The sequence below is a fragment of the Hemicordylus capensis genome, chromosome 7, assembly GCF_027244095.1.
Source record: "Hemicordylus capensis ecotype Gifberg chromosome 7, rHemCap1.1.pri, whole genome shotgun sequence".
Taxonomy (NCBI): Eukaryota; Metazoa; Chordata; class Lepidosauria; order Squamata; family Cordylidae; genus Hemicordylus; species Hemicordylus capensis.
The window spans coordinates 5563802-5587078 of NC_069663.1; the positions used below are offsets into that span (position 1 = coordinate 5563802).

Consider the following 23277-nt stretch of genomic DNA (forward strand, 5'->3'; position numbering starts at 1 on the left):
GAGAGAGCATCTGCTTTGTATGCAGACAGTCCCAAGTTCCATCCCTGGCAGCATCTCCAGGTAGGGCTGGGAGAGACTCTTGCCTGCAACCTCAAAGAGCCGCCGCCAGTCAGTGTTGACAGAACTGAGCTAGATGGACCAAGGGTCTGACTCAGGATAAAGCAGCTTTCTATGTTCCATGGTCTGCCCCTAGGTGCATGGGGCATTCTGCCCCAAAGCATGCCTTTTATACTACTACTACTAGTAGTAGTAGTAGTAGTACTACTACTACTACTAGTAGTAATATGCTCCAGGACAGAGCTTTTACAATTAAAACAGTTTCTTGGCTCACATTAAATCCTTTACCCTGTGTAGGACACTCTCTTCTGCATCCCCCATGCCCCTTCCTCTCACAAAACCAAAAACCAGACGCGCACTCTTGCAATGTCCTTTTGCGTGGCGCTTTCCAAACTAGCTGCTCATCAGCAGCAAAATGCCTCCGTTCAGGCAAGTTGCATTTGGAATGTAAACAGCAGGGGGAGCAGTCTCGCGGAAACTAACCACCCGAAAAAAGCAGCAACCGTTTGATGCCATATACAGGTGAAACTCGGAAAATTAGAATATCGTGTAAAAGTCCATTAATTTCAGTAATGCAAATTAAAAGGTGAAACTGATATATGAGACAGAAGCATTACATGCAAAGCCTTAATTTGTTATAATTGTGATGATCATGGCGTACAGCTCATGAAAACCCCAAATCCACAATCCCAGAAAATTAGAATATTACATGGAACCAAGACGACAAGGATTGTAGAATAGAACAATATCGGACCTCCGAAAAGTATACAGTGTACTGTGCTTGATTGGCCAGCAAACTCGCCTGACCTGACCCCATAGAGAATCTATGGGGCATTGCCAAGAGAAGGATGAGAGACATGAGACCAAACAATGCAGAATTGCTGAAGGCCGCTAATGAAGCATCCTGGTCTTCCATAACACCTCATCAGTGCCACAGGCTGATAGCATCCATGCCACACCGCATTGAGGCAGTAATTGCTGCAAAAGGGGCCCAAACCAAGTACTGAATACATATGCATGCTTATACTTTTCAAAGGTCCGATATTGTTCTATTCTACAATCCTTGTCTTCTTGGTTCCATGTAATATTCTGATTTTCTGGGATTGTGGATTTGGGGTTTTCATGAGCTGTACGCCATGATCATCACAATTATAAGAAATTAAGGCTTGACTTATCTCGCTTTGCATGTAATGCATCTGTCTCATAGATCAGTTTCACCTTTTAATTTGCATTACTGAAATTAATGGACTTTTGCACGATATTCTAATTTTCCGAGTTTCACCTGGATACAATGTCCTAACTCTATATCGCAGCAATTAAATTCACAACAAGGCACTGGAAATGTGAACGGCACCCTGCTGTCCATGGAGGGATAGCAAGAGTGGCTATCTGGCTGGCTGGCTAGTTGTCTGGCAGCTGGATTTTTAATTTTAAGCCTCCTAGCCGCAGTGGAAGAGAAGGTACTTAGGGGCCCAACAAATACTGCAAAAGAGGGGAATATTAAATGCAATTTGCTTGTATTTCAAGACGGACTGCAACTTCGGGCTTGTGTTTGGTTCATCTCCTCAAAAGACAGCTCTGCATACAGTGCATCACAATGGTCTCCTCAGTGTGGATAGCAGTGGTCAGGTTCGTTGCTGGCCCTGTTCCTAGTCAACACAGTCTAAGCAATTGGGTTGGGTGTTGTTGTTTTGCTCTTCCGCTTTGGTTTTTCCTGCTGTTACATAAGAACACAGGAAGCCGCCTCCTACCGAGTCAGACCTTTGGTCCACCTAGTTTACTATTGTCTACACTGATTGGCAGCAGCTCTCCAAGGTTTCAGGTAGGAGTCTCCCCCAGATCTACCCCGAGAGATGCTGCCAAGGATTAAACCTAGGATCTCCAGCGCGCCAAGCGGATGCCCTGCCACTGAGCTAAATCCCCATCCTCCTAGGATTTCTTACAGCTGACAGTGCCCATATCAGGGGTGTAGCTATGATGGATAGTTCAAAGGACCCAGCCCCCCCCAGCTCCTGAAGGCCCCCCAGCTCCACCCCTCCCTCTTTTCTTCATTCTTCCCCTCATTCCAAGGCACCGTCAGAGAGAGGGCCAACCACGGGCCCACCTCCCTTAGCTACGCCCCAGGCTCACATGTTGTCACCCATCCAAATGCCAACCAAGATGGACCCTGCTTAGCAAAGGGGGTGACTCACGCCTGTGACATGAAATGTGTCCCGGGTTCCAAACAGCTGACCTTCAAACAAACTTTAGGAAGACAATACAGCCTGTCGGTGAGTTAGGGACTTCCTGTAGTTACCGTACTTGTCATAACAGAAGAAGCAACGCCGTGGAAGGGAAGGAGAGTCGACATGTAATTCCCCCTTCCGCCAGTTCCCTTTCTCTAGGCCAACTTCTGCCTTCCCACCACCCTGAAAGAAGCTAAGGCTCAACAATAGATCAGGAGCAGCTCCTCCTAATGAGTCAGGGGGACACCCAAGGAGGCGGCTCAGGTTTCTCCTCTCTTTCCCACCCTGCCTGCTGCCTGTAGGCTGGACATCCATCAGGTAGAGTGGTGTGGTTAGGAAATGCTTGGAAATGCTGGAATACAAGGTGGACACCTGCAGCAGCCGTCAGGAGGGGTGCCATGCTGGGGTTGGATAGGGCCAGTTGCTCTATCCAGGAGAGACGCCGGACCCATCCATTGGGGCCAGCATCTTTAAGAAACTGCGAGGCGTGCCTGCGCAGAGGAGATCACAGCAAGCCTGTGACGTTTAGGCTTGCAACGATCTCTAAACTGCACGGGTGCGTCTGGCAGTTTCTTAAAGATGCTGGCCCCATCAGAATTTTTATGCCTCCAAGAGCTCAGCAGCCCCTCCCAGGGGTGCACCAAAGTAATTCAGGTGCCTGGACCACCCAGCCATGAGACACCCCTCCCGCCACCATGTATGAGGTGAATTACCAGGCACCTGAATTACTTTGGTGCACCCCTGGGAGGGGCTGCTGAGCTCTTGGAGGCATAAAAAGGAGGGAGGTGCACCAGAGGGCTGGCAGACCGCCTCTAGGCGGCCACCAAAGCTGGCCTCCAAAGGGGGCCAGCTTTTGGTGCCGGGCCTTCGGGGTGGGACTGAGGTCTAGGAGAAGGTTATATTAGGGTGGGGCTGGAGGTCTGGGCTTGAGTTTGCAGGAGGCTTTAAACACAGGGTTTCTGCCCCGAATCTCCTTCAGTAGAGAGCATGTGCATACACTCACTGGAGCAGGACCTTGCTCCTCTGCAATGCCAGGTCAGTTCAGAAGAAGACCGAAATCATCCACGACTTGATCATGGGTGAGGCAGGGAGCTGACCCGGCTTGTATAAGTCTATAACTGAGACTTGGCTGCGGGAGGAAAGGGGTCCAGTTTGGGCCCAGCTTCTCCAATCAGATGACTCTGATGGGGAGCAGGTTAGGGGAAGTGGGTGGGGTGGGGTAGGGTGGGGTGGCTGTGGTCCATAAGAATACCATCTCCCTTACCAGAGCCTCTGTGAGACAGATGACTTATACCAAGTGTATATTTCTCAGGCTGGGAACTAGGGATAGACTGTTGGTGTACCGTCCACCCCGCTGCCCAACGGACTCCCTAACTGAGCTGATGGAACCAGTCACAGAGTTGGTGTTGGAGTCTCCCAGACTTTTGATGTTAGGCGACATCAGTATCCACTTTGGGGCTGGCTTGTCTGGTGCAGCTTGGGAGTTCATAGAGGCCATGAAATCGATGGGCCTATCGCAATTAATTTCAGGACCAACTCATGGTGCCGGAAACACACTCAATTTGGTCTTCTGTTGGGCTCCATCGTCAGGAGATCCTGTGGTTTCCCCATTGTTATGGACGGACCACTGCCTGCTTCACAGCCACAACCCACCCCTGCAGGGGTGGTGGACCTATTAGGATGGCCCACCCGAGAAGGCTGCTGGATCCAGTAGGATTCCAAAAAAGCCTTGGAGGGTTTTAATGTTGGTGCTGCCAGTGAGTCTGTCGAGGCCCTGGTGGGAACCTGGAATATGGAACTCACCAGGGCAAGAGACACAATTGCTCCTAAGCGTCCCTTCCAACCTGCTTCAAAAATGGCCCCTTGGTATACAGAGGAGTTGCGGGGGCTGAAGCATCAGAGTAGGTGTGACTGGAACACAAGTGGAGGAAAACCTGGCTCAAATTTGACAGGACACAGCACTGGATCCATTTGAAGGTTGATGTGATAGCGGTGCATGCGGCAAAAAACCAATTTTGGTCTGCATGAATTGTGCCTGCAGATTTGCGTTCAGCAGAGCGATCCCAGGTTGTGAGGAGTTTAATTTCTGCTCTTTCTGTTTGGAATCAGTCCCCGGAGAATTTGTTCTGCTGTAAAGCTTTTAATGGGTTCTTTGCGGATAAAATCTCCTGTATTCTGGGCTGACTTGGACTCCACTATTTCTGCAAGGGTTATGAAGGGGGTGTTCAGCAATCCCTCTTGCAGTATTATGCTGGATCAGTTTCAATCTGTGATTTCTGAGGATGTGGACGAGCTGCTTCGGGCGGTGCGGCCTACCACCTGTTCTCTGGAACCTTGCCCGACTAACAGGAGGAGAGCTAGTTTTGTGGTAGCAAGCATGACTTGTCCCCTTAGCTAAGCAGGGTCCACCCTGGTTGCATATGAATGGGAGACTAGAAGTGTGAGCACTGTAAGATATTCCCTTTAGGAGATGGGGCTGCTCTGGGAAGAGCATCTAGGTTCCAAGTTCCTTCCCTGGCATCTCCAAGATAGGGCTGAGAGATTCCTGACTACAACCTTGGAGATGCCGCTGCCAGTCTGTGTAGACAGTACTGATCTGGATGGGACAATGGCCTGACTCAGTATATGGCAGCTTCCTGTGTTCCTACAACTTGGCTGCTTCTATCTAGCAAGGAGATTGTTGGAGGTGTCCTCGTTAATATCATTCATGCATCGCTGAGGGGGTACCCCCTGTTTGGAGGAGGGGCAATAGATAGACCACTTCTTAAGAAACCTTCCCTGGATCCCTTAGCGATGGCTAGTTACAGGCCAGTCTCCAATCTCCCATGGTTGGGCAAGGTGACTGAGAGAGTGGTGGCCTACCAACTCCAGAAAGTTTTGGAGAAAACGGATTATCTAGACCCATTTCAAACTGGCTTTAGAGCTGGCTATGGAGTTGAGAGGGCTCCATTCTGTCACCAGTGCTTTTTAATATCGACATGAAACCGCTGGGTGAGATCATCAGATTTGGTGCAGGGTGTTATCAGGATGCTTGTCATCTATTTCTCCTTGTCATCACCACCACCACCACCACCATAATCAGGAAATGGCATTCATTCCCTAAATGCCTGCCTACAGGCAGTAATGGGCGGAGGTGCTCATTGTAGGCACTCAGAATCTGAAGGATGAGTTAGATCTTCCTGTCCTGGGTGAGGGTTACACTCCCCCAAAAGGAACAGGTATGCAGCTTGGGAGTACCCTTGGACCCAAGCCTCACCCTGGTATCTCAGGTGGAGGCTATGGCCAGGAGTGCCTTCCAACAGCTTTGGTTGATTCACCAGCTGCGTCCATTCCTTGAAGAGAACAATCTCAAAACAGTGGTGCATCAGCTGGTAACCTCCAGGCTTGACTATTGCAATGCGCTCTACGTGGGGCTGCCTTTGTACGCAGTTTGGAAACTTAAGTTAGTTCAAAAACCAGCAGCCAATCTCTCAAAAACCATTGCTTCTCTCCAACCATCCATTTTCTGCTAAACCTGCCTGCCTCTGGACCTAAGAGGGAGGGGGAGAGAAAGAGCATCCGAAGGCTGCCTGTTTGCTTAAGGAATCAAGTGGCCAGCTGGATCTTCGATTTTGACAGCCGATGATGATGGCGAGAGGGAAGCCTTCTTGGATTCAATTGGGACAGATGGGACATTCTCCTTTTGTGCTGACCCCCCCCAACGCCCCCCCCCACCCTCCCAGCAAACGTGATGGTTGTTGGTCCCTGCATTAAACAGCATTCTGTGCAATGCCCGCTCCATCTGTGAGAGCCCTCTTTGACATTTCTTTCCCTGTCTCCAAGGAAGTAGCTTCGATAGCCTATAGAAGACCAGCTAAAAGACCCCCCCCCAACACACACACAGCTCTGGCGCTTGGGGGAGACTATCTGCGTAGATGGATAGATAGATAGATAGATAGAACAAGGCTGCATAATCAACCAGAAACAAATGTGGAACTTCACCATTAGTTCCCTGAGATCATAGTTCTGGCAGTGAACTATGTAACTATATAAATTTAGTTATATTTGTAACTATATATAGTTATAGATATAAATATAACTATATAGTAATAGATATAAATATAACTTTATAAATATTCACCATATTCCTATTATTATTTATTTGATTTCTATACCGCCCTTCCAAAATGGCTCAGGGCAGTTAGGGGATGTGATACATATTGGGGATGTGAGTGTGAGTGCACTATATATTGTGAAATGTGTAAACCAACCAACCAACCAACCAATCAATCAGCGAGGGGCCCATTGTAAAACCTCGTCTCTGGGCCCACTCCAACCTTGTTATGCTCCTGCTTTTGCAGTGGCCACTTTGACGGAGCTGCTCCATTCCTTCCCATCCTGCCACCTGCGTTCTCACCAGAGTAGCTGCTTTCACTCCGTAGAAGGGAAAATATTATTACTATTATTATTTCTTGTTTACACAGTCAGACAGGTGTTATTGACTGGTTTGTTTTATCCAGACATCGAGTCCTTCCCAAGGACCTGGGATGCCAGAATTTTATTGTCAGTTGTTATAGATATCGTCGCAGAATATAGGCTGTTCCCAGTAAAGCTGCTTTTTGTAATTGGCTGATGGTGATTTCTGTGGCCCCTATGGTGTTGAGGTGCTCTTCAAGGTCTTTTGGAACTGCACCCAGGGCGCCAATTACCACTAGGATTATTTTGGTCTTTTTCTGCCACAGCCTTTCAATTTCAGTTTGTAGATCTTTGTATTTTATTATTTTTTCTATTTCTTTTTCTTCTATTCTGCTATCCCCTGGTATTGCTATGTCGATTATTTTCACTTGTTTTTCTTTCTTCTCGACTACAGTGATATCTGGTGTATTGTGTGGCAGATGTTTGTCTGTTTGTAGTCGGAAGTCCTATAATATTTTTACATCTTCATTTTCTTCAACTTTTTCAATTTGATGGTCCCACCAATTCTTGGCTACAGGTAGCTTGTATTTTTTGCAGATGTTCCAGTGTATCATCCCTGCTACCTTGTCATGCCTTTGTTTGTAGTCAGTCTGTGCGATCTTCTTACAACAGCTGATCAGGTGGTCCACTGTTTCATCTGCTTCTTTACAAAGGCGGCACTTGCTGTTGTTGTGGATTTTTTGACTTTTGCTCTTATTGCATTTGTTCTTAGTGCCTGTTCTTGTGCAGCCAGTATTAAACCCTCTGTTTCTTTCTTCAAGTTGCCATTCTTAAGCCATTGCCAGGTCTTGGTGATGTCTGATTTTCCACTTATATTGTGCAAATATTGACCATGCAGGGGCTTATTTCTGCATTTTTCTGCTCGGTTCTTGACTTGTTCTTTCTTGTAGGCCTGTTTTGTTTCATTGGTGTTGAATAGTTGTGCATTCTTGACCATTTGAAGTGCATCTTCTTCACTGTCCCTTATATATTCTTCAAGGTCTCTTTTCTCCTCCTCTACTGTTTGATGGACTTGCAGCATTCCTCTTCCACCTGAGCTGCGAGGGAGGTAGAGCCTATCTACATCACTGTGGGGGTGCAGAGCACGATTGATGGTCATGATTTTCCTGGTCTTACGATCTAGCGTCTCTAGCTCTGCCTGGGTCCAGTCTATCATTCCTGCAGTTTATCTAATAACAGGTATAGCCCAGGTGTTTATGGCTTGTATGATGTTCCCGCCATTGAGTTTGGACTTGAGGATTTTTCTGACTCTCCTGATGTATTCACTTCCCCTTTTTCTTTTAACTTCAGTTTGTGCGATGTTATCAGCCTGGAGAATGCCCAAGTATTTGTAAGGTTCTTTCTCTTCCAGGTTCTTGATCTTGCTTCTATTGGGCAGTTCTATTCCTTCTGTTTTTCTTATTTTCCCTCTGTTCATTATTAATGCAGCACACTTGTCTAGTCCAAACTCCATTGCTATATCGCTACTGAATATACGGATAGTGTTTAGCAGTGATTCGATTTCTGACTGGGACTTTCCATACAGCTTCAGATCGTCCATGTACAGCAGATGGTTGATTTTACTGGATGTTTTAGATGTTTGGTATCTGAGGCTTGTTTTGTTTAGTATTTGTGAAAGTGGGGTCATGGCGATTACAAACAATAGAGGGGATAGTGAGTCCCCTTGGAAGATGCCTCTTCTAATGCTAACCTGTCCAAATGCCTCGCCATTGATTGTTAACTCTGTACTCCACGTGCTCATTGATTTTTAAATAAATATCTGAATGTTTTGGCTGACACCAGTTGTTTCTAAACATTTTAGTATCCATGTGTGAGGCAATGAGTCAAAGGCTTTCTTGTAGTCAATCCATGCAACACTTAGATTGGTTTTTCTTCTCTTGCAGTTTTCTAAAATCATTTTGTCAATCAGCAGCTGGTCTTTTGTGCCTCTGGTGTTCGGGCAATTTCCTTTCTGTTCAACTGGAAGCTGTTTGTTAGTTAATAAGTATTGCATCACTTCATCTGCTATTATTCCAGTTAATAATTTGAACATGGTTGGCAGGCAGGTTATCGGTCTATAATTACTTGGAACTGCACCTTTTGCTGGGTCTTTCATGATGAGATGAGTTTTCCCAGTTGTTAGCCATTGTTCAATATCACCTCCTTACAAAATGTGATTGAACTGTTTTGATAGTTGTTTATGAAGGCTTGTTAGGTGTTTAAGCCAGAAGCCATGCAGTTCATCGTTGCCTGGCGCAGTCCAATTTTTAATTTTCTTTGCTCTTTCACTGATTAATTTTGGTGTTATTATTAGATCTTGCATTTGTTGGTTACATTTTTTGACTTCTTTCATCCTGCCTGCTTTTTTATTATAATCTATTGGATTGTCCCATAATTTCCACCAGAATTGCACTGTTTCTTCTTTATTTGGCGTTTCTACTTTTCTTGCAGTTTCTCCTTCTATGCTTTGGTAGAAACGTCTCTGATTTGACTGGAATTGGAGATTCTGCCTGTGTTGTGTAATTCTGGCTTCATATCTGCTAATCTTCTTTGACACTGCTGTTATTTGCTGCTTTATTATTTCCAGGACTTCTCTCATTTTCCTTGAATCTAGGTGGTATTTTTGGATCAGATACTGTTTGGTGTTTTCATTCTTCAGCTTCTTGCCTGTCATATCTTTCAATTTACTAGCATCTGATCTAAGCCTGGAGATTTTATTTTCTAATCAAATCTTCCATTTAGGTGATGTACTGCTTTCTTTTTTTACAGGTCCACTGATCTTCTATCCGAGCTCTTGTGTTGTTATTGTTGCTGCACTGTACATGAGTTGGTTTGTTTCTTGCAAATTCTTGGTTGTTATTTCTGCAAGTGCAGCATTGACATCTTTTAATGCCTGAGCAAGTTCTTTTTTGGCAACTGTTTTTAGAGCGGGAAGTCGAACCCTGGTGGTTGTTTGCTTGAGTGCTCAGTTATTTTTTGCTTTAGTTCTTGTTGCTTTCCTGTTAAACGGCATTTGGGTTTTTGAGGTGAAGGCAAAGGGGAGGTTGCCTGGTTTTGATTTTGAAACAGTTCAGCAACGGTGGTATCCTCTATTTCCAACACCTCCTCCATCTGCGCCTGAGCAACTGCTTCAGTTGGTGATAATTCTTCTTCCATATCTTGAGCCTGTGTTGCTCTTTGCAGTTCTTCCAGCTCAACTCCTGTGAATACTTTATTTCTTATTCTGAATCTTCTCTGGTCTGCTAGCCTTTGTTCTGTTATTTCTGTATCTGGATGCTTCTCTTTCCAAATTTGGTACATTCTTTTTAAATAACCTCTTCTAGTTGGACCAGACTTGTAATAGCAGATCATTATTTCCTTGTTGGCATTTTTTGTATATTTTTTTCGGTTAAGCGACGTTTCTTCCAGTAGCTTTGCTGTCTCCAGCCCTGGTTGCTCAACTGAAGATCCTGAGTCCTGTAGCCCACTTGCCACCAGATGTCCAGGGACTATAGCACCTGGAACGGTCCTTGTTGACCCAGGCGACGGCCAATCCGATATAGATTTATTAAAGTTATGTCTCACCATATTGTTGATAGGAGAGGTACTCTTTGTCTGGCTCCTCTGGTGAGATCTGTCTTGTAATAATAATAATAATAATTAATGATAATAATGATAATTTATTATTATTATTATTATTATTATTATTATCCTGCTCTTCCTCCAAGGAGCCCAAAGCACTGTACTACATACTTAAGTTTCTCTTCACAACATCCCTGTGAAGTAGGTTAGGCTGAGAGAGAAGCGACTGGCCCAGAGTCACCCAGCTAGTATCATGGCTGAATGGGGATTTGAACTCAAGTCTCCCTGGTCCTAGTCCAGCACTCTAACCACTACACCACGCTGGCTCTTCCGATAGCCTTTGAAGTACCCCTAGGGGTACTAGTACCCCCTGTTGGGAACCCCAATCTATCTCAATATTGTCTATTCTGTCTAGCAGTGGCACTCCAGAGTTTCAGGCAAGAGTTTTCCCCAGCTCTCCCTGTAGATGCCAGGGATTGAACCTGGGACCTTCAGCATCTTTAAGCAGATACTCTACCACTGAAATACAGCCCCATCCCTAACACAGTCCAAGGGACAATAAAATGCTCCTTTAGGGAATAATGTTTGAAAACTGCATGCAGAAGGTTCCACATTCCCTCCCTGGCAGCATCTCCAAGACAGGACAAGATTTTTTTTTTATTTTTAGGACAAGATTTTAGGACAAAAATTTTTATTTTATTTTTTAGGACAAGATTTTTTTATTGAACCAACAAACTACGAAAGCATATGAAACCCTTGCCTGTAAACTTGGAAAAGCTGCTGCCAGTCTGTGTAGACAATACTGAGCTAGATGGACCAAGGGCCTGACTCAATATAGAGCAGCTTCTGATGTTCCTAAGTTCCTATATTCACAGTGAAGTCCTAAGTGTTTTGAAACGGAGGGGGGAAATGTTTAAAACTGAACACCTGGACATTTTTGATGAAACTGTGAGTCTGGATTTGCTTAAAATGGCAAGAGGGTGGTGGACATTAGGAAGGCAGGAAGGCAGTCTAAATAAATATCATAGGATTTGTCTTACACATAGTCTTACACAATGCTTGCTTGTGGTAAAACTTGTTTTTGTTTTTTAAAAAGCATGTGGTTTCTGCATAGAATAAATGTGTGGTTTTTTTCCTGGGGAAGAGCATGAGCAATACCCTGCTAACTAGGCAAAGAGGCACCTTTTAACGTGGTGATTCTCTTTATTTAGCAGGGGGAGAGTAACTGGCCCTATCCATCCCCAGCACAGCATCCCTCCAGTGACTTTTGCTGGTGTCTATCTTATGTTTCTTTTTAGAGTGTTAGCCCTTCGGGGACAGGGATCCATCTTATTTAGTTATTTATTATTCCTCTGTGTAAACCACCCTGAGCCATTTTTGAAAGGGTGGTATAAAAATCAAATGAATGAATGAATGAATGAATGAATGAATGAAATCTTACTTGCAATCTGAATAGGGGGAGGCGGTCCACAATTCTGAAAATGATGCTAATGCACCAAACTGGCCACGTGGGAAGCTTCGGGGCAGAGAGCGTCCAAGGCAGGAGCGTTCTTAAATTCTTCTTAAATTTGGATTCCCACAAGTTGTTTGAGAAGGAGAGCTGGTCTTGCGGTACTAAGCATCATCATCATCATCATCATCATCATCATCTATTCAACCAGCACTTTGCAGAGTTGTAATAAAGGCCTTGGGAAAGATATTTAGATGCCATGAAGTGTCTATACCTACAGAGATTAGAATAGTTTGGACAATTGTTTTCCCCGTGACACTCTGTGGATGCAAAAGCTGGATTTTTAAGAAGCAAGATAGAAAAAGTATTGACACTTTTGAACTTTGGTGCTAGAGAAGACTTTTGAGGATACCATGGACAGCCAGGAAAATAAACAAATGGATCACAGAACAAACCAATCCAGAATTTTCACTCAAGGCAGAAATGACCAGGCTCAAACTATCATACTTTGGACACATTATGCGAAAACCCTGCTCCCTTGAGAAGTCCATAATGCTGGGGAAAGCTGAAGGCAAGAGAAGAAAATGGCCAGCAGCAAGGTGGATGGACCTGATCACAACAGCAATGGATGCACCACTGAGAGACCTTAAAGGCCAAGTTGAAGACAGATCATCCTGGAGAGAATCTATATATGTGGTCGCTAAGAGTCGACACAGACTTGACAGCACTTAATCAATCAATCAATCAATCAGGGAGAGAGAGGGGGATATGTCTCCATCATCTCTCTAGGAGGAAACAAAGAAGATTGACTCACCACAGGAGGTACCTGAGGAGTCAAAGCAGGGTTCATAGAGTAGAGGCAAGCAGGGACAGGTGAGGAGACCCTGACTAGCTCCCTCTGATCCCAATGCCCCTAGTTGCCATTAGGTTAGTTGGTGCAAAAGGTCGATGCACTGGAACTCCATCTCCAACACGTATAGACAATAGTGAGCTAAGCAGACCAATGGTCCGGCTTGGAATAAGACAGCTTCCTATGTTCCTATGTACAACTCCCATAGAATCACAGGATCATAGAATGTCAGAGTTGGAAGGTACCTTAGAGTTCTTCAGTCCCCTACTCCGTGCAGGAAACTGCTACAGCAGCTCGGACAGATGCCTGTCCAGCCTCTGTTTGAAAACCTCCAGCAAAGGAAAGCCTACCACTGCATGAGGGAGACTGCTTCGCTGTCGAACAGCTCTTACAATTAAGAAATTCTTCCTAATGCCTAGCCTAAATCTGCTTCCTTGCCATTTCAACCCATAGATTCTAGTAGCCCAGCCCTAAGGAGCAACAGAGAACCAGTCTGTTCCTTCTTCTATAAGGCCATGGTGGCCAGGGATGTTGTAGTTCAGTATCATCTGGAGACCCAAATATGAGGACCCCTGACCTTCGAATGATGAGTTAGTGTTCTAGCATACAGTCGAGATGTGCAACGAAACCAGACCACACCCTTGTGCAGCAACTATAATGTGCCAAGGGAAGGCAGGTAGTTTGCGTAAGAGAAAACACACTCAGAATTTATCATTTCTACAGTCCTTTTTAGTGCTTCACAATGGATATCACATTGCTCCTCTTCCGTTTCTGTTGTGAAATGTCATGATGCATCTCTTGAACTCCTCCCTCCTCCTTCCATGATCTTCTGGGTATTTGAAGACCATCTTTCCAGGCCTTCACAACTCTGGTCCTGCCCCCAGTAGAAACATAGGAAGTTGCCTTATACCAAGTCAGACCCTGGGTCCGCCTGGCTCAGAACTTTCTGGCACAATATTGTCTATTCTGACTGGAAGCAGCTCTCCAAGGTCACAGGCAGCTTTTCTCTGTTGCCCCCGAGGACTGGATTAGAAATTGGATTAAAAATTCCATGGGGTGAAATTGCAAGGAAGCAGATTTAGGAGACGACAGGGATCAAACCTGGGACCTTCTGCGAGCAAAGCTGATGCAATTCCAGCTCCGTGATTTCCAGCTCTCTGCTCTTAAATGATCGGGGTGGGGGTGGGGGCCAGTTCTCTCCTGCGTCTGCTTCCCTCTTCACTGTTCTAGCTATGTTTCTCAGGAAGACGGTTCCCAGAAGCAGTTTAACCCAGGCTGCTCGTCTGCAGCGCAGGCATCCCTCTGGCTCACGGTGCTGCTGGCCCGCCTAACCCCACTTTGAAGCCTGGCCTTTAGACAAAGTTTAGGGTGCGAGCGTGCCCTTTACCCCGGCACTGGGATCAGATGGGTGCTCAGGCTGCTTGTTGCCTGAGTGCACACAGAGATGGGTGCCTAGAGTGCCCGTCTCAGAGGAGAGGAGAGCTGGTCTTGTGGTAGCAAGCGTGTCTTCCCCCCTTAGCTGAGCAGTGTCTGCCTTGGTTTCATTTGAATGGGAGATTAGACGTGTGAGCACTATAAGAGATTCCCCATCAGGGGATGGAGCCGCTCTGGGAAGAGCATCGAGGTTCCAGGTTCCCTCCCTGGCAGCATCTCCAAGATAGGACTGAGAGAGATTCCTGCCTGCAACCTTGGAGAAGCTGCTGCCAGTCTGTGTAGGCAATACTGAGCTAGATGGACCAATGGTCTGACTGGCAGCTTCATATGTTCCTATCCCCCAATGCACCACGCTCGACACACTATGCATTGTGGGATATCCAAAGGTTGGGATGTGTCATCCCAGCCTCCAAAGATCCACACTGCTGGGAGCAGTGAGGATCATGTGAGCGCATGGTAGTATACCTGAAGAAAAGCAGAAGAATCATCTGGGGGGAAGATGAGTTGGACTCTCCCTACCCCACTGCCCGCCCTCCGCATCCCAGGACTATCATGTGAATAGCCTCAGGGTCTTACTCCTAATCAGCTCTAATTCCAGCTTTAGCGCCAACTTTAAACTCTTCCTCCAGCTTTCACTAACTTTCTGCTGCAGGCGAGCCTCCTTTTATTCTCTTCCCCCCCTCCAATTTTCCGAAACTAACCGATTTAAAATTGACTGCATGTTATGCTTTAAAATAAAATTATTACAAAATGATGTATAGATGGTATATGACACCCAAAAAATTGGCATTAATGTATAAAAATGTATCAAACAAATGTTGGAAGTGTGGACAGTCTGAAGGCACTTTTTTTCCTATGTGGTGGAGCTGTGGGAAGGCTAAAGCATATTGGGAGATGATATATAATGAGTTAAAGAAAATATTTAAAATGACATTTCCTAAGAGGCCAGAATCCTTCCTGCTGCGAATAATAGAAGGTGCAATTTCTACAACTAATTCAACGCGTTTTATGTACGCTTCAGCAGCGGCTAGAATTATATATGCACAGAAATGGAAGAGTAATGAAGTGCCTTCAAAAGAAGATTGGCTGATAAAATTTTTGGAATATGCGGAGATGGCAAAAGTTACAACACTAATAAGAGACCAAAATTTGGAATGCTTCAAAGAAGATTGGAAACCATTCTTGTTGTATCTAAAGAACTATTTTCCTACTATGGACTTTACAGCAGGGTTCAAAATTCAGTAAAAAAACCTGCAGGTTGGGTGGATTAGCTGTGTTTGTAAGGATTTAAATTTATGTTTTGAACTATTATTATAGCAAGGGTGAACTTTATAGCTGATGATTCACGAAGAGATGCGTGCGGGAAGTCCACTTTTGTCTATTCGTAATCAATGACATATTAATATTGTTAAAAATAATAAAAATTGAATTTGGGGAAAAAACCAAACCAACCAATCAAAATTAATGCGAGCTCCCCCCATTAAAAAAACAAAACCAAACCAATCCAATCCATCCCTCTCCTCCCTCCAAAAACCAAACAGCAGGACTCTTTCCCCAACCAGACCAAACTGTCAAAGGGGAGCTGTGAACTCTTGATCCCTGCCAGCTTCTTATTACAGAGCACAGGAAGGAAGCAAATACGCATTCAAAACAGAAATGTGAAGAGCACAAGAGGAGGTCAAGGCCTTGTTCCTGCACAAATGGCATTTCATACTTGGCAGGACTTTTTAATCACTGGAATGGAATCACATGTCATATTTGGCTGTATTGGAGGCAGTCAGTGTTGGTTTGTAAGCTTGCCAGGCCTTGCCAAGGCTGTGCTTTCCGGGCACTCGATTGGAAGGTGCAGCTTGCTCCCAGGATCCTGTGCTCAGCAAACCTCATTGGCGGCAAACCTCAAGTGGGCTCCTCTGGAGTGATCCAAGCCAATTGTCTGAGTGAGTGCTTCCAAGCAAGAGGCATTTGCATGGACCTGTAGCAGTGTAGCAGCGTCTCCCTCAGCCAAGAGGTGAGCTTGGGAGTCTGTGGGCACAAACGCTCCAAGGGAGACGAGAAGAAAAGAGGAACTCAGACACGACGGTATGTTTTGAACAAAAGGGGCAACTTTATTAATATACTTAAATAGGTTACAAGTCGTCACTTAACTTTCTAACTAAAGGAAACAAAACAGGACAGAATGGAGTAGGCAAAAAAACTTTCCATCTTGGCCAATCTGTTGGAAAGCCAAAAATTCCTACTCGGCCCCCAACAGGGCGACCAGCAATGCCCATTCTGCCCCTGGGAGGGAGAAGGAGGGAGGGAGGGAGGGAGGGAAGGGAGGAAGCCCAGGGTCACACGGAAGAAGGGAATGGCAGGGCAAACAAAATTGGGGGGAGTCCCAGCCAGCCCCCAACCCCACCCCACCCCCGCTCCTTGCAGGCACGTTCACTTGGTCTCCTCTTCTGGGGCGGATCGACTCCTCCAGCCGCCCAGCAGCAGCACAAGCCTGCAAGAAGCACAAAGCAGCGTCAGTGGGGTTGCCCTGCTCCTCCTCCCTTTCCACTCCGGCAGCCCAGCAAGCGGGGATCGGGCAGTGGGGTGGGGGTTGTTGGGGGGGCAAGCCAGAGAATTCGGGCTCCCCACTGTGCAGCCACAGCATGGAGCAGGAGGGAGAGGAGGATTCTCTGGCCTGCCACCGGGCAGCACCAGGGGGCGCTACTGGGGCTGCAGGGGGGCCCCAGAGTCTCCCAGGCTCCTCTGCTGCTGCACCGGTTTGGGAGGAAGGAGGAGGGAGCGGAGGGGGGAGTGAGGCGTGGCTGCGAGAGTGGAGGGGGGGAGGAGCACACCCTCGGCAGGGGAGGGGGCGGATGCCTGGATGGGGCTTCCCCTGCCAGGGGAAGCCAGGCCGCTGGGGAAGGGGAGAAAGGTGGAAGGAGGAGGGGGTGCTCCCTTACCAGCTGGTGGGAATGGAGGGACCTTGCCCTCCTGCTGGGGCCACACAGCCTTCCCGGACCCAAGGGAAGCCCAAGAATGGTTCCAAAGGGCCACTTGGGGGCAGGGTGGTCCTGTAGCCTCCTCCCACAGCCTGGCAGCAGAAGCAAGGGGAGGGGCTTCTGCACCCCAGAGGCGGGGCTTCCTTGGGCCAGGGGAGTGGAGCCTGCTTCCCCCTCACTCCTCAGACAGAACTGCACTTCCCTGCTGGATGTCTTCTTGTGGACAGATCTTGTGTCCACGCGGTTGGAGGAGGTCTTCTGGGAGGCCCCTGCGCTGCACGGTCTTTCCTGAACCTCCCTTCAGCTGCTGATCTTCAAGGGGAGAGCACGGGGCTGTTGTTCCTGGAAAGAGAGAAGGACGTTGGTTCAAAGATGGGGTGTCTTCTCACACTCTCCCCCATGACACCACCAAGCACCAGGGACTCCTGGCAGAATATTTGTGTCCTCATTTCCCAGAGGGAAGAGAGATCTTTCCTCTTTCCCTTTGGCTACTGGTACAACCAGACACAAGGGCCGAAGATGGCATTCCAACACGAGGGAGGGTTGCCCAGATTCCTGCCCACCCTTCCTGCAGCCCCAGCCCCCTCCCTAACCATCGGGTCCCCTTCAAGTGAAGCCCTGCCTTGGTCTACTCACCAGTCGGTCAGGTGGAGAGATCACCGTACTCTGGCGGGTGTCTCTTCTTCTTACAGCCCGCCCACAAGCGCCGAACGGCAGCCCACAGCCCGTGCCGGGAGTGGAGGGAAAAGGCCTTCTTCACGATCTTCTCTGTCTTGCAGGCAACTCTCCCGACCTCGGGGTCATGGTCGCCAAGCAAGCTCTCCAGCGCTGGAGGGATGAAGGAGAAGGTTCAGAAATGGCATGAAGAGATCACCCCACCCTTGGCCAAGCCCCACCATTTCCACACCAAGAGGGCGAAAGTCCTGACTCTTTCTCCCCTGCACTCTGGGAAAGCCTACTGCTGAGCATCCCTGAGGATGCAAGCGGGACCTTCCATTTGAGGGGACAGGTGGCCCATTCCAGCTCTGTGGTCCCTAAATCTAGGCCTCTCCCCTCACAGAAACTTCCCCTTCCCACCCAGAAACCGGCACTTACCAGCATGGAAGGTCTCTATGTTCCCTTCAGTGAGGATGCTGCCCTTTTTGTGGACCAGGTGACCTAAAAAACAAGGGTGGAAGGAAATGGGACCACAGTTCAGGACACTGTGCATGGACAACCCGATCATTCAGGAGAGGAAATCCTCCCCTCTGTGCTCCGTCTGGGACTGACAGATTGAGCCATTCCTCCAGGGACTCTTATGTCACCTTGGGAGGAAATTAAGCAAAGAGACCTCGCTAACACGCACTGGGCCAGTCCTCCTGGGGAGGGAACAGCTCCTGCCCCTCCACACCCTTCTGGCTGTGCCTTCCAAGAGAATGAACCTTTGCCCACCAAGACGACCCACTAAGGGAGACCCAAAAGTCTTGTTTCGCTTACCGATCAGCAGGGCAGCCGTTCTCCTCACTGAAGGCTGCTCGCTGCGGAAGAAGCCCAGGATCTTGGTGGCCTCCATCTCCACGGCGTCCTCTGTGCCGAGCTGCCGAATCTGGGATCAAGAGCAAAGACAAATCCCGAGTGAGCAAAGCATCGCCCAAAGGTCCTTGAGCCATTTGAGCCGAGGGACGGACAGGGAGGGGCTGCCCTTACCAGACGCTTGGCGATCTTGTGGAGCAGCTCCTGCAGGCTGTAAGAATCCCGCGCCAGCAGCTTGCCCTCCAGGTGCCATAGGAGGGCTTCCGCCAGGAGGCTCAGATTGTCCTTCGCAGCCTGCCAAAAGAAAGACCGGAATGGGAGTGAAAAATCCTCCCAAGGGATTCCAAGAAACCTCTTAGGGGGCTTCAAGGAGTAGGGCCTGGATAGGCCAAACCACAGCGGGACAGCTCGTGAATTCACCATCCCGTGAGGCTAACTCTGGGGTCTGCCACTGGGCAGCTGGACTTGGGGAAGCCTAAACCCCTTCGTAGGGGTGGCAGGAAGAAGTGGGCTCTTACCTGTGCTACCTCCAGGTCCTCATCCTCCACATGCATCAGCACCGCGATGAGGGTCGTGATGTTCTCCTCTGTACCCTCATGATGGTGGTGGCGGTGCTGCAGGAGATCCAGGTGGGTCCTCATGGCTGCCCTTCGGATCTTAGCCTCCTCCTACAAAGAAGAACAGGGCTTGTTATTAGGGAGGAATTCCTCACCTCCATAATTGATGAAGAGCTTGCATGGGTCTCTAGGGGGTGTCTGGTTTCCCTTCTCCAACCCAGTCGGAACCTGCAGGTTGGCCGGCCCTCATAGAGCCGGGGCGGAGGACTGGCGTGCAAGTACTCACGTGGTGGAAGAGAGGGCGGCACAGGGCAGCCAGGACAGCATTCACCGTGGCCTGGTGTTCTGATGGACAGTGCCTCAGCCGCTCCATGAAGGCCAGGACCCCCAAAGTGGCATCCAGACTGGAGGTCCTGAGCCCTCCCAGGATCCCAGCACTAAAATCCTGGGGTTTCTTCGCCTAGGGAGGGAAAAGGTGGATCCTTGAGAACACATGCTAGTCTACCCCCTGCTAAATGGACCACATAGCTGTCCATGTTTGATGCCGCTTGGCTTCCATCCAAGAGGGGTGAGAAGGCGGCATTGGAGCACGTGGGGAATCAGGGCTCCCACTGAGAGATGCATTCCCTTAAGGATTTCTCCTTCATCCTGTGGCAAGGGTTCCACAGGCTGAATCCTCCCAACTGGAAAAATCTTCCTGTCACAGCTGGGGATGCCTAGGAGCACCAGCCTCAGGAAGGGCTCCCCAAAGAGAGGAGTCTCCATGTCTAGGGATGCTCCATGCCCAGGGATGTCACTCACTGCCTTCAGCTTTCCATAAATGTGGAGAAGACCCCTTTCGCTCAGGTAGCGGATGTTCTGGCTGGGGTGGACTAGCCACGCTACCAGGAGCATCCAGGTCTTCTCTAAGGCAGCAAAGTCTTGGTCTTTCAGGAGCAGCTACAAGAGGGAAAGGAGCAGAAGACCCATCAGCCCCTGGGGCCAAACCCTCCTCTCAGGGAAGCCCACCTGAGGAAAATGCTTCTCACCTCCACAAAGAAGGCCACCTCTGCGAGGGAATGCTCTTCTGGATCTTTATCGAGGCTGAAGAGGGAAGCCAGGTATGCCTTCAGCCTGGCCACTGTGGAGGATGGTGTCTGGAGGAGAGCCCTGCAACACACAAAGGCCCCTGCTGAGTCCTGGGCGGGAGGCCCAGAAAGAGCAGACCTGACCCAAACCACCCCAGCCCCCAGGCCTCCTGAGGAATCTCCTATTCACTCCTACTTACCTCACCAAGAGGGCCACACCCTGGAGGCAGCTCTGCGGAGAGCACAGGGATTCCCAGCAGGTCTTCTCTGGGGTCACCTGTGCCACCCTCTCCAGCAGGGTTCGGACAATCTGCGCGGTCTCCCTGCAGAGAAGAGAAGGTTGCTGTCACCACCATGTCAAGGGTGGAGGCAGTGGACAAGGGAGGGACTCCTTGCGGGGTGGCATAGTATCAAGGGTGGAGGGACTGAGTTGGACCATGGGAGGGAGACCACAGAGGTGAAGTGACTTTATCCACAGCTGGCTTTTTAACACTGCAGATGCATTTTAAGGCTCTCTGCAGAGCCAAGAGGGCTGCAAATTCTGGGCTCTCCTCTGTGTAGCTGAGGCAGGGGACCTCCGTGCCAGAGTCACCCCAACAGGCCAGAAATGCTGCTCACCCATCAGAGTGGGACATGGGAGAAATGACCCTAGCCTGTCCTCCCAGAGTGCTGGAAGGAGGAGTTGCTGGCCCCGCTTTCCCCACCGCCATGACTTACTCAGGAGGCAGGTAATGGCTGTCTCGGTTCCCGACTCCCTCGGTGGTGTTCTGCAGGCCGGTGAGGATCTTGTTGACCAGGCCCACCAGGAGTTCGGGGAACCTTTCCTCCACCTCACTGGCATACTCCACGCTCCGGATGACGTCCCCAATCTTCTTTGTTGCTCTCCCCTGTGAAGAAGAGGAGGGTCAGGCCTCAGCACACAGTCCGAGGGACGGTTATGGGTCAGGAGAATCCCCAGGGCCAGGCCAGTGTCATGGGTGTCTGCACCCACATCTGGGCCTGAAGGGTGCTGCCTCTGGCTCAGGGTGCATGAGGTCAACTGCAAGGGAAAGACATCCACAAGGGGAAAAGGGAAGTCCCCACCTCCCGTCTGAACAGTGACTGCCATCCAAGCCGCCATCCTGTGTAGTGCAGGAAAGGAGGGGCAGAGGGGTGGAGTCAAGTCACCCTTGGTTTGCACCCCTTACCTCTCCCAGATGGACCGAGGAGAACCAATCTGGGGCCAGCTGTCCTCTTCTTTCCTCTTCGCCGATGTTCCTGAGAGAGGAGAGGAGAGAGAAAAGCTTCTCCAAGAACTGTCCTGTTGGAGATGGCAGCCAGCTGAAGATGAACACGGGCACCCAAAGAGATGCTAAGCAAAGATCTCGCCTCCTTTGGGAGGTGGCTGGCAGGGGAACTTCATCAGGCCAGAGATCTCCCAAGTCCAGCCTTTCATTCCCCACTGAGAAGCCCTGGGAAGTGTTCAAAGGGGGCATCGAGACAGGAGCCCTCCCCTGCTCCTTCTCCCCAACACCCGCTCATGCCAACAGCATGGGGGTCTCAGAGCTCCCTCTGCTAACAGCCAGCAATAGACTTGCTGGTGTCTCTCTTGCACCGGCTGCCAATAGGCCTTCTTGGGTAAACTCCCCCTCCAGATTTCTCAGGGAGCAGGTAGGAGGAAACATCCCTCTATGGGGCTCAGACATGGGGGATCTGCCCCTGTCCCCTGCATTCTTCTGCTGGCTACGCTAAAAGCCCCCCAGCTCCCTACTGGCTCCTCAGCTGAGACGAGGATACCTACCTGGCCGAACTGGGGGTCAGCGGAGAGTCCCACACCTCGTCCTCGATGCTGCTGATGTCATGCATGGTGTCATCCTCATCCTTCGAGGAGCACTGGGGAGGAGAGAGAAGAGAAACGGGAGTGTTCCGGGGCTTGCATTGACCTTGCGAGGCTTCTGAGAGGAACCAAGCCCAAGGGACGGTTGGGAAGACATCCGGCTCTAAAATAAGACCTGCCTCTTGGTAGAAAAGGCATTTGGCATCTCAGCCCAGAAGAGCCTTTCACCACATTTTTGCCCCCTTTCCAATGCCTCAGCTGCATTTCCTCCCATCCCACCAATCACAATCCCTCCCATCCTGCAGCATCTAGAACTAGAAACATTCCATGTTCTGTCTCCTGCTGGGGAACAGGGCACTCACACACACACACACACACACACACACACACACACACACACACACAAACACAACCTAGAGCCCGTTCACATGAAAAAATGGATGATGAAATGGATCAGTTCTGACCTCCGCGGAGGACGAGTCTTCCACCGTGTAGGTGTTCTTCATCATCTTCTTGATGAGCCACTTCTTTGGCTTCGGGACTCTGAGAGGAGAAAGGAGAGACATGGCATAAGAACAGCAATGCATGCCCTGTGGATCAAGTGAAAGACACGTGTAGCCCAGAACCCAAGAGTGGACAGCCAGATGCCTATTTAGTTGTTTGTGAACCACTTGAGACCTGGTTACATGTGGCATTAAAGTGTGTTTATTCAGAGAGAGAGAGAGAGAGATCTCGAGATTCGGAGGTTCCTTGGCTGTCATGGGTTATAATCTTCAACTGGATTCTCCTCCATGAACATGTCTAATCAACCAAGGTTCCCAGGGAAGGTGATCCGCCTCTATGATCCCTGGAGCGGCCCTTCAGCTGAGAAAGGTACCTGGGGGAACTGGTGGCATAGTCCTCTTCCGACCCCTCTTCCTCCACGCTGGCATGTGGAGTCTCGGCCCCCGGGAAGGAAGAACTCTGTGAAGGAGAGAAGGGGGAGAAATGGTTGCTCTGTCCCTCATATTGAGCTTCCTAGGCTTCAGCAGGGAAAAGGCCAGCCTGGCACCTTCCAGAGGTCATCACCGGGTGAGCTGAACGCAGGAAGTGGGCCGGAAGGGGATCGTCCCGTTCTGGACACAATTCTTCCCGCTTTCCTGATTTTCAACTTTCTTAAAAACCACTTTGGAGCCCAGGCATGCTGGCTGGAGGCGGGCGGGAGAGATGGCAAAAGAGCTCTTCTCTCGTGCCCACCTTCCTCGCAATGAGGTCGGTCGGGCTGATTTCAGGCCTTCGTGCATTCATGCAAATGGCAGAGGGGAAAGGCATCAACCTCCCCCACTCCAAGACATGCTGCGCT

At 49.1% G+C, this 23277-nt stretch overlaps 2 protein-coding genes across 3 annotated transcripts in view; one reads left to right on the forward strand and one right to left on the reverse strand.

The window, feature by feature from the left end:
- LOC128332777 (uncharacterized) overlaps positions 1-23277 on the forward strand; it is a 162693-nt gene that overhangs the window by 33492 nt on the left and 105924 nt on the right. The gene's annotated exons all lie outside the window — the stretch shown is intronic.
- LOC128332781 (uncharacterized) lies at positions 16094-20133 on the reverse strand. The gene is made up of 9 exons (XM_053267509.1): positions 20081-20133; positions 19854-19991; positions 19339-19512; positions 19014-19163; positions 18670-18789; positions 18460-18568; positions 18079-18141; positions 17620-17811; positions 16094-17325 (listed from the first exon to the last, which is right to left on the reverse strand). The coding sequence occupies exons 2-8, from the start codon at positions 19944-19946 to the stop codon at positions 17627-17629; spliced, it is 894 nt and encodes a 297-aa protein (XP_053123484.1). The 5' UTR covers positions 19947-19991; positions 20081-20133; the 3' UTR covers positions 16094-17325; positions 17620-17626.

Bases quoted from the DNA above. Each gene is read 5' to 3' on its own strand.
- LOC128332781 (XM_053267509.1), bottom strand. From the start codon at position 19,946: ATGCTCCTGGTAGCGTGGCTAGTCCACCCCAGCCAGAACATCCGCTAC. The intron at 18,569-18,669 runs GTAAGGGCAGCC...TCTTGATCCCAG, and splicing joins ACAAGATCGCCAAGCGTCTG to ATTCGGCAGCTCGGCACAGA. The intron at 18,142-18,459 runs GTAAGCGAAACA...CTTGTTTTTTAG, and splicing joins AACGGCTGCCCTGCTGATCG to GTCACCTGGTCCACAAAAAG.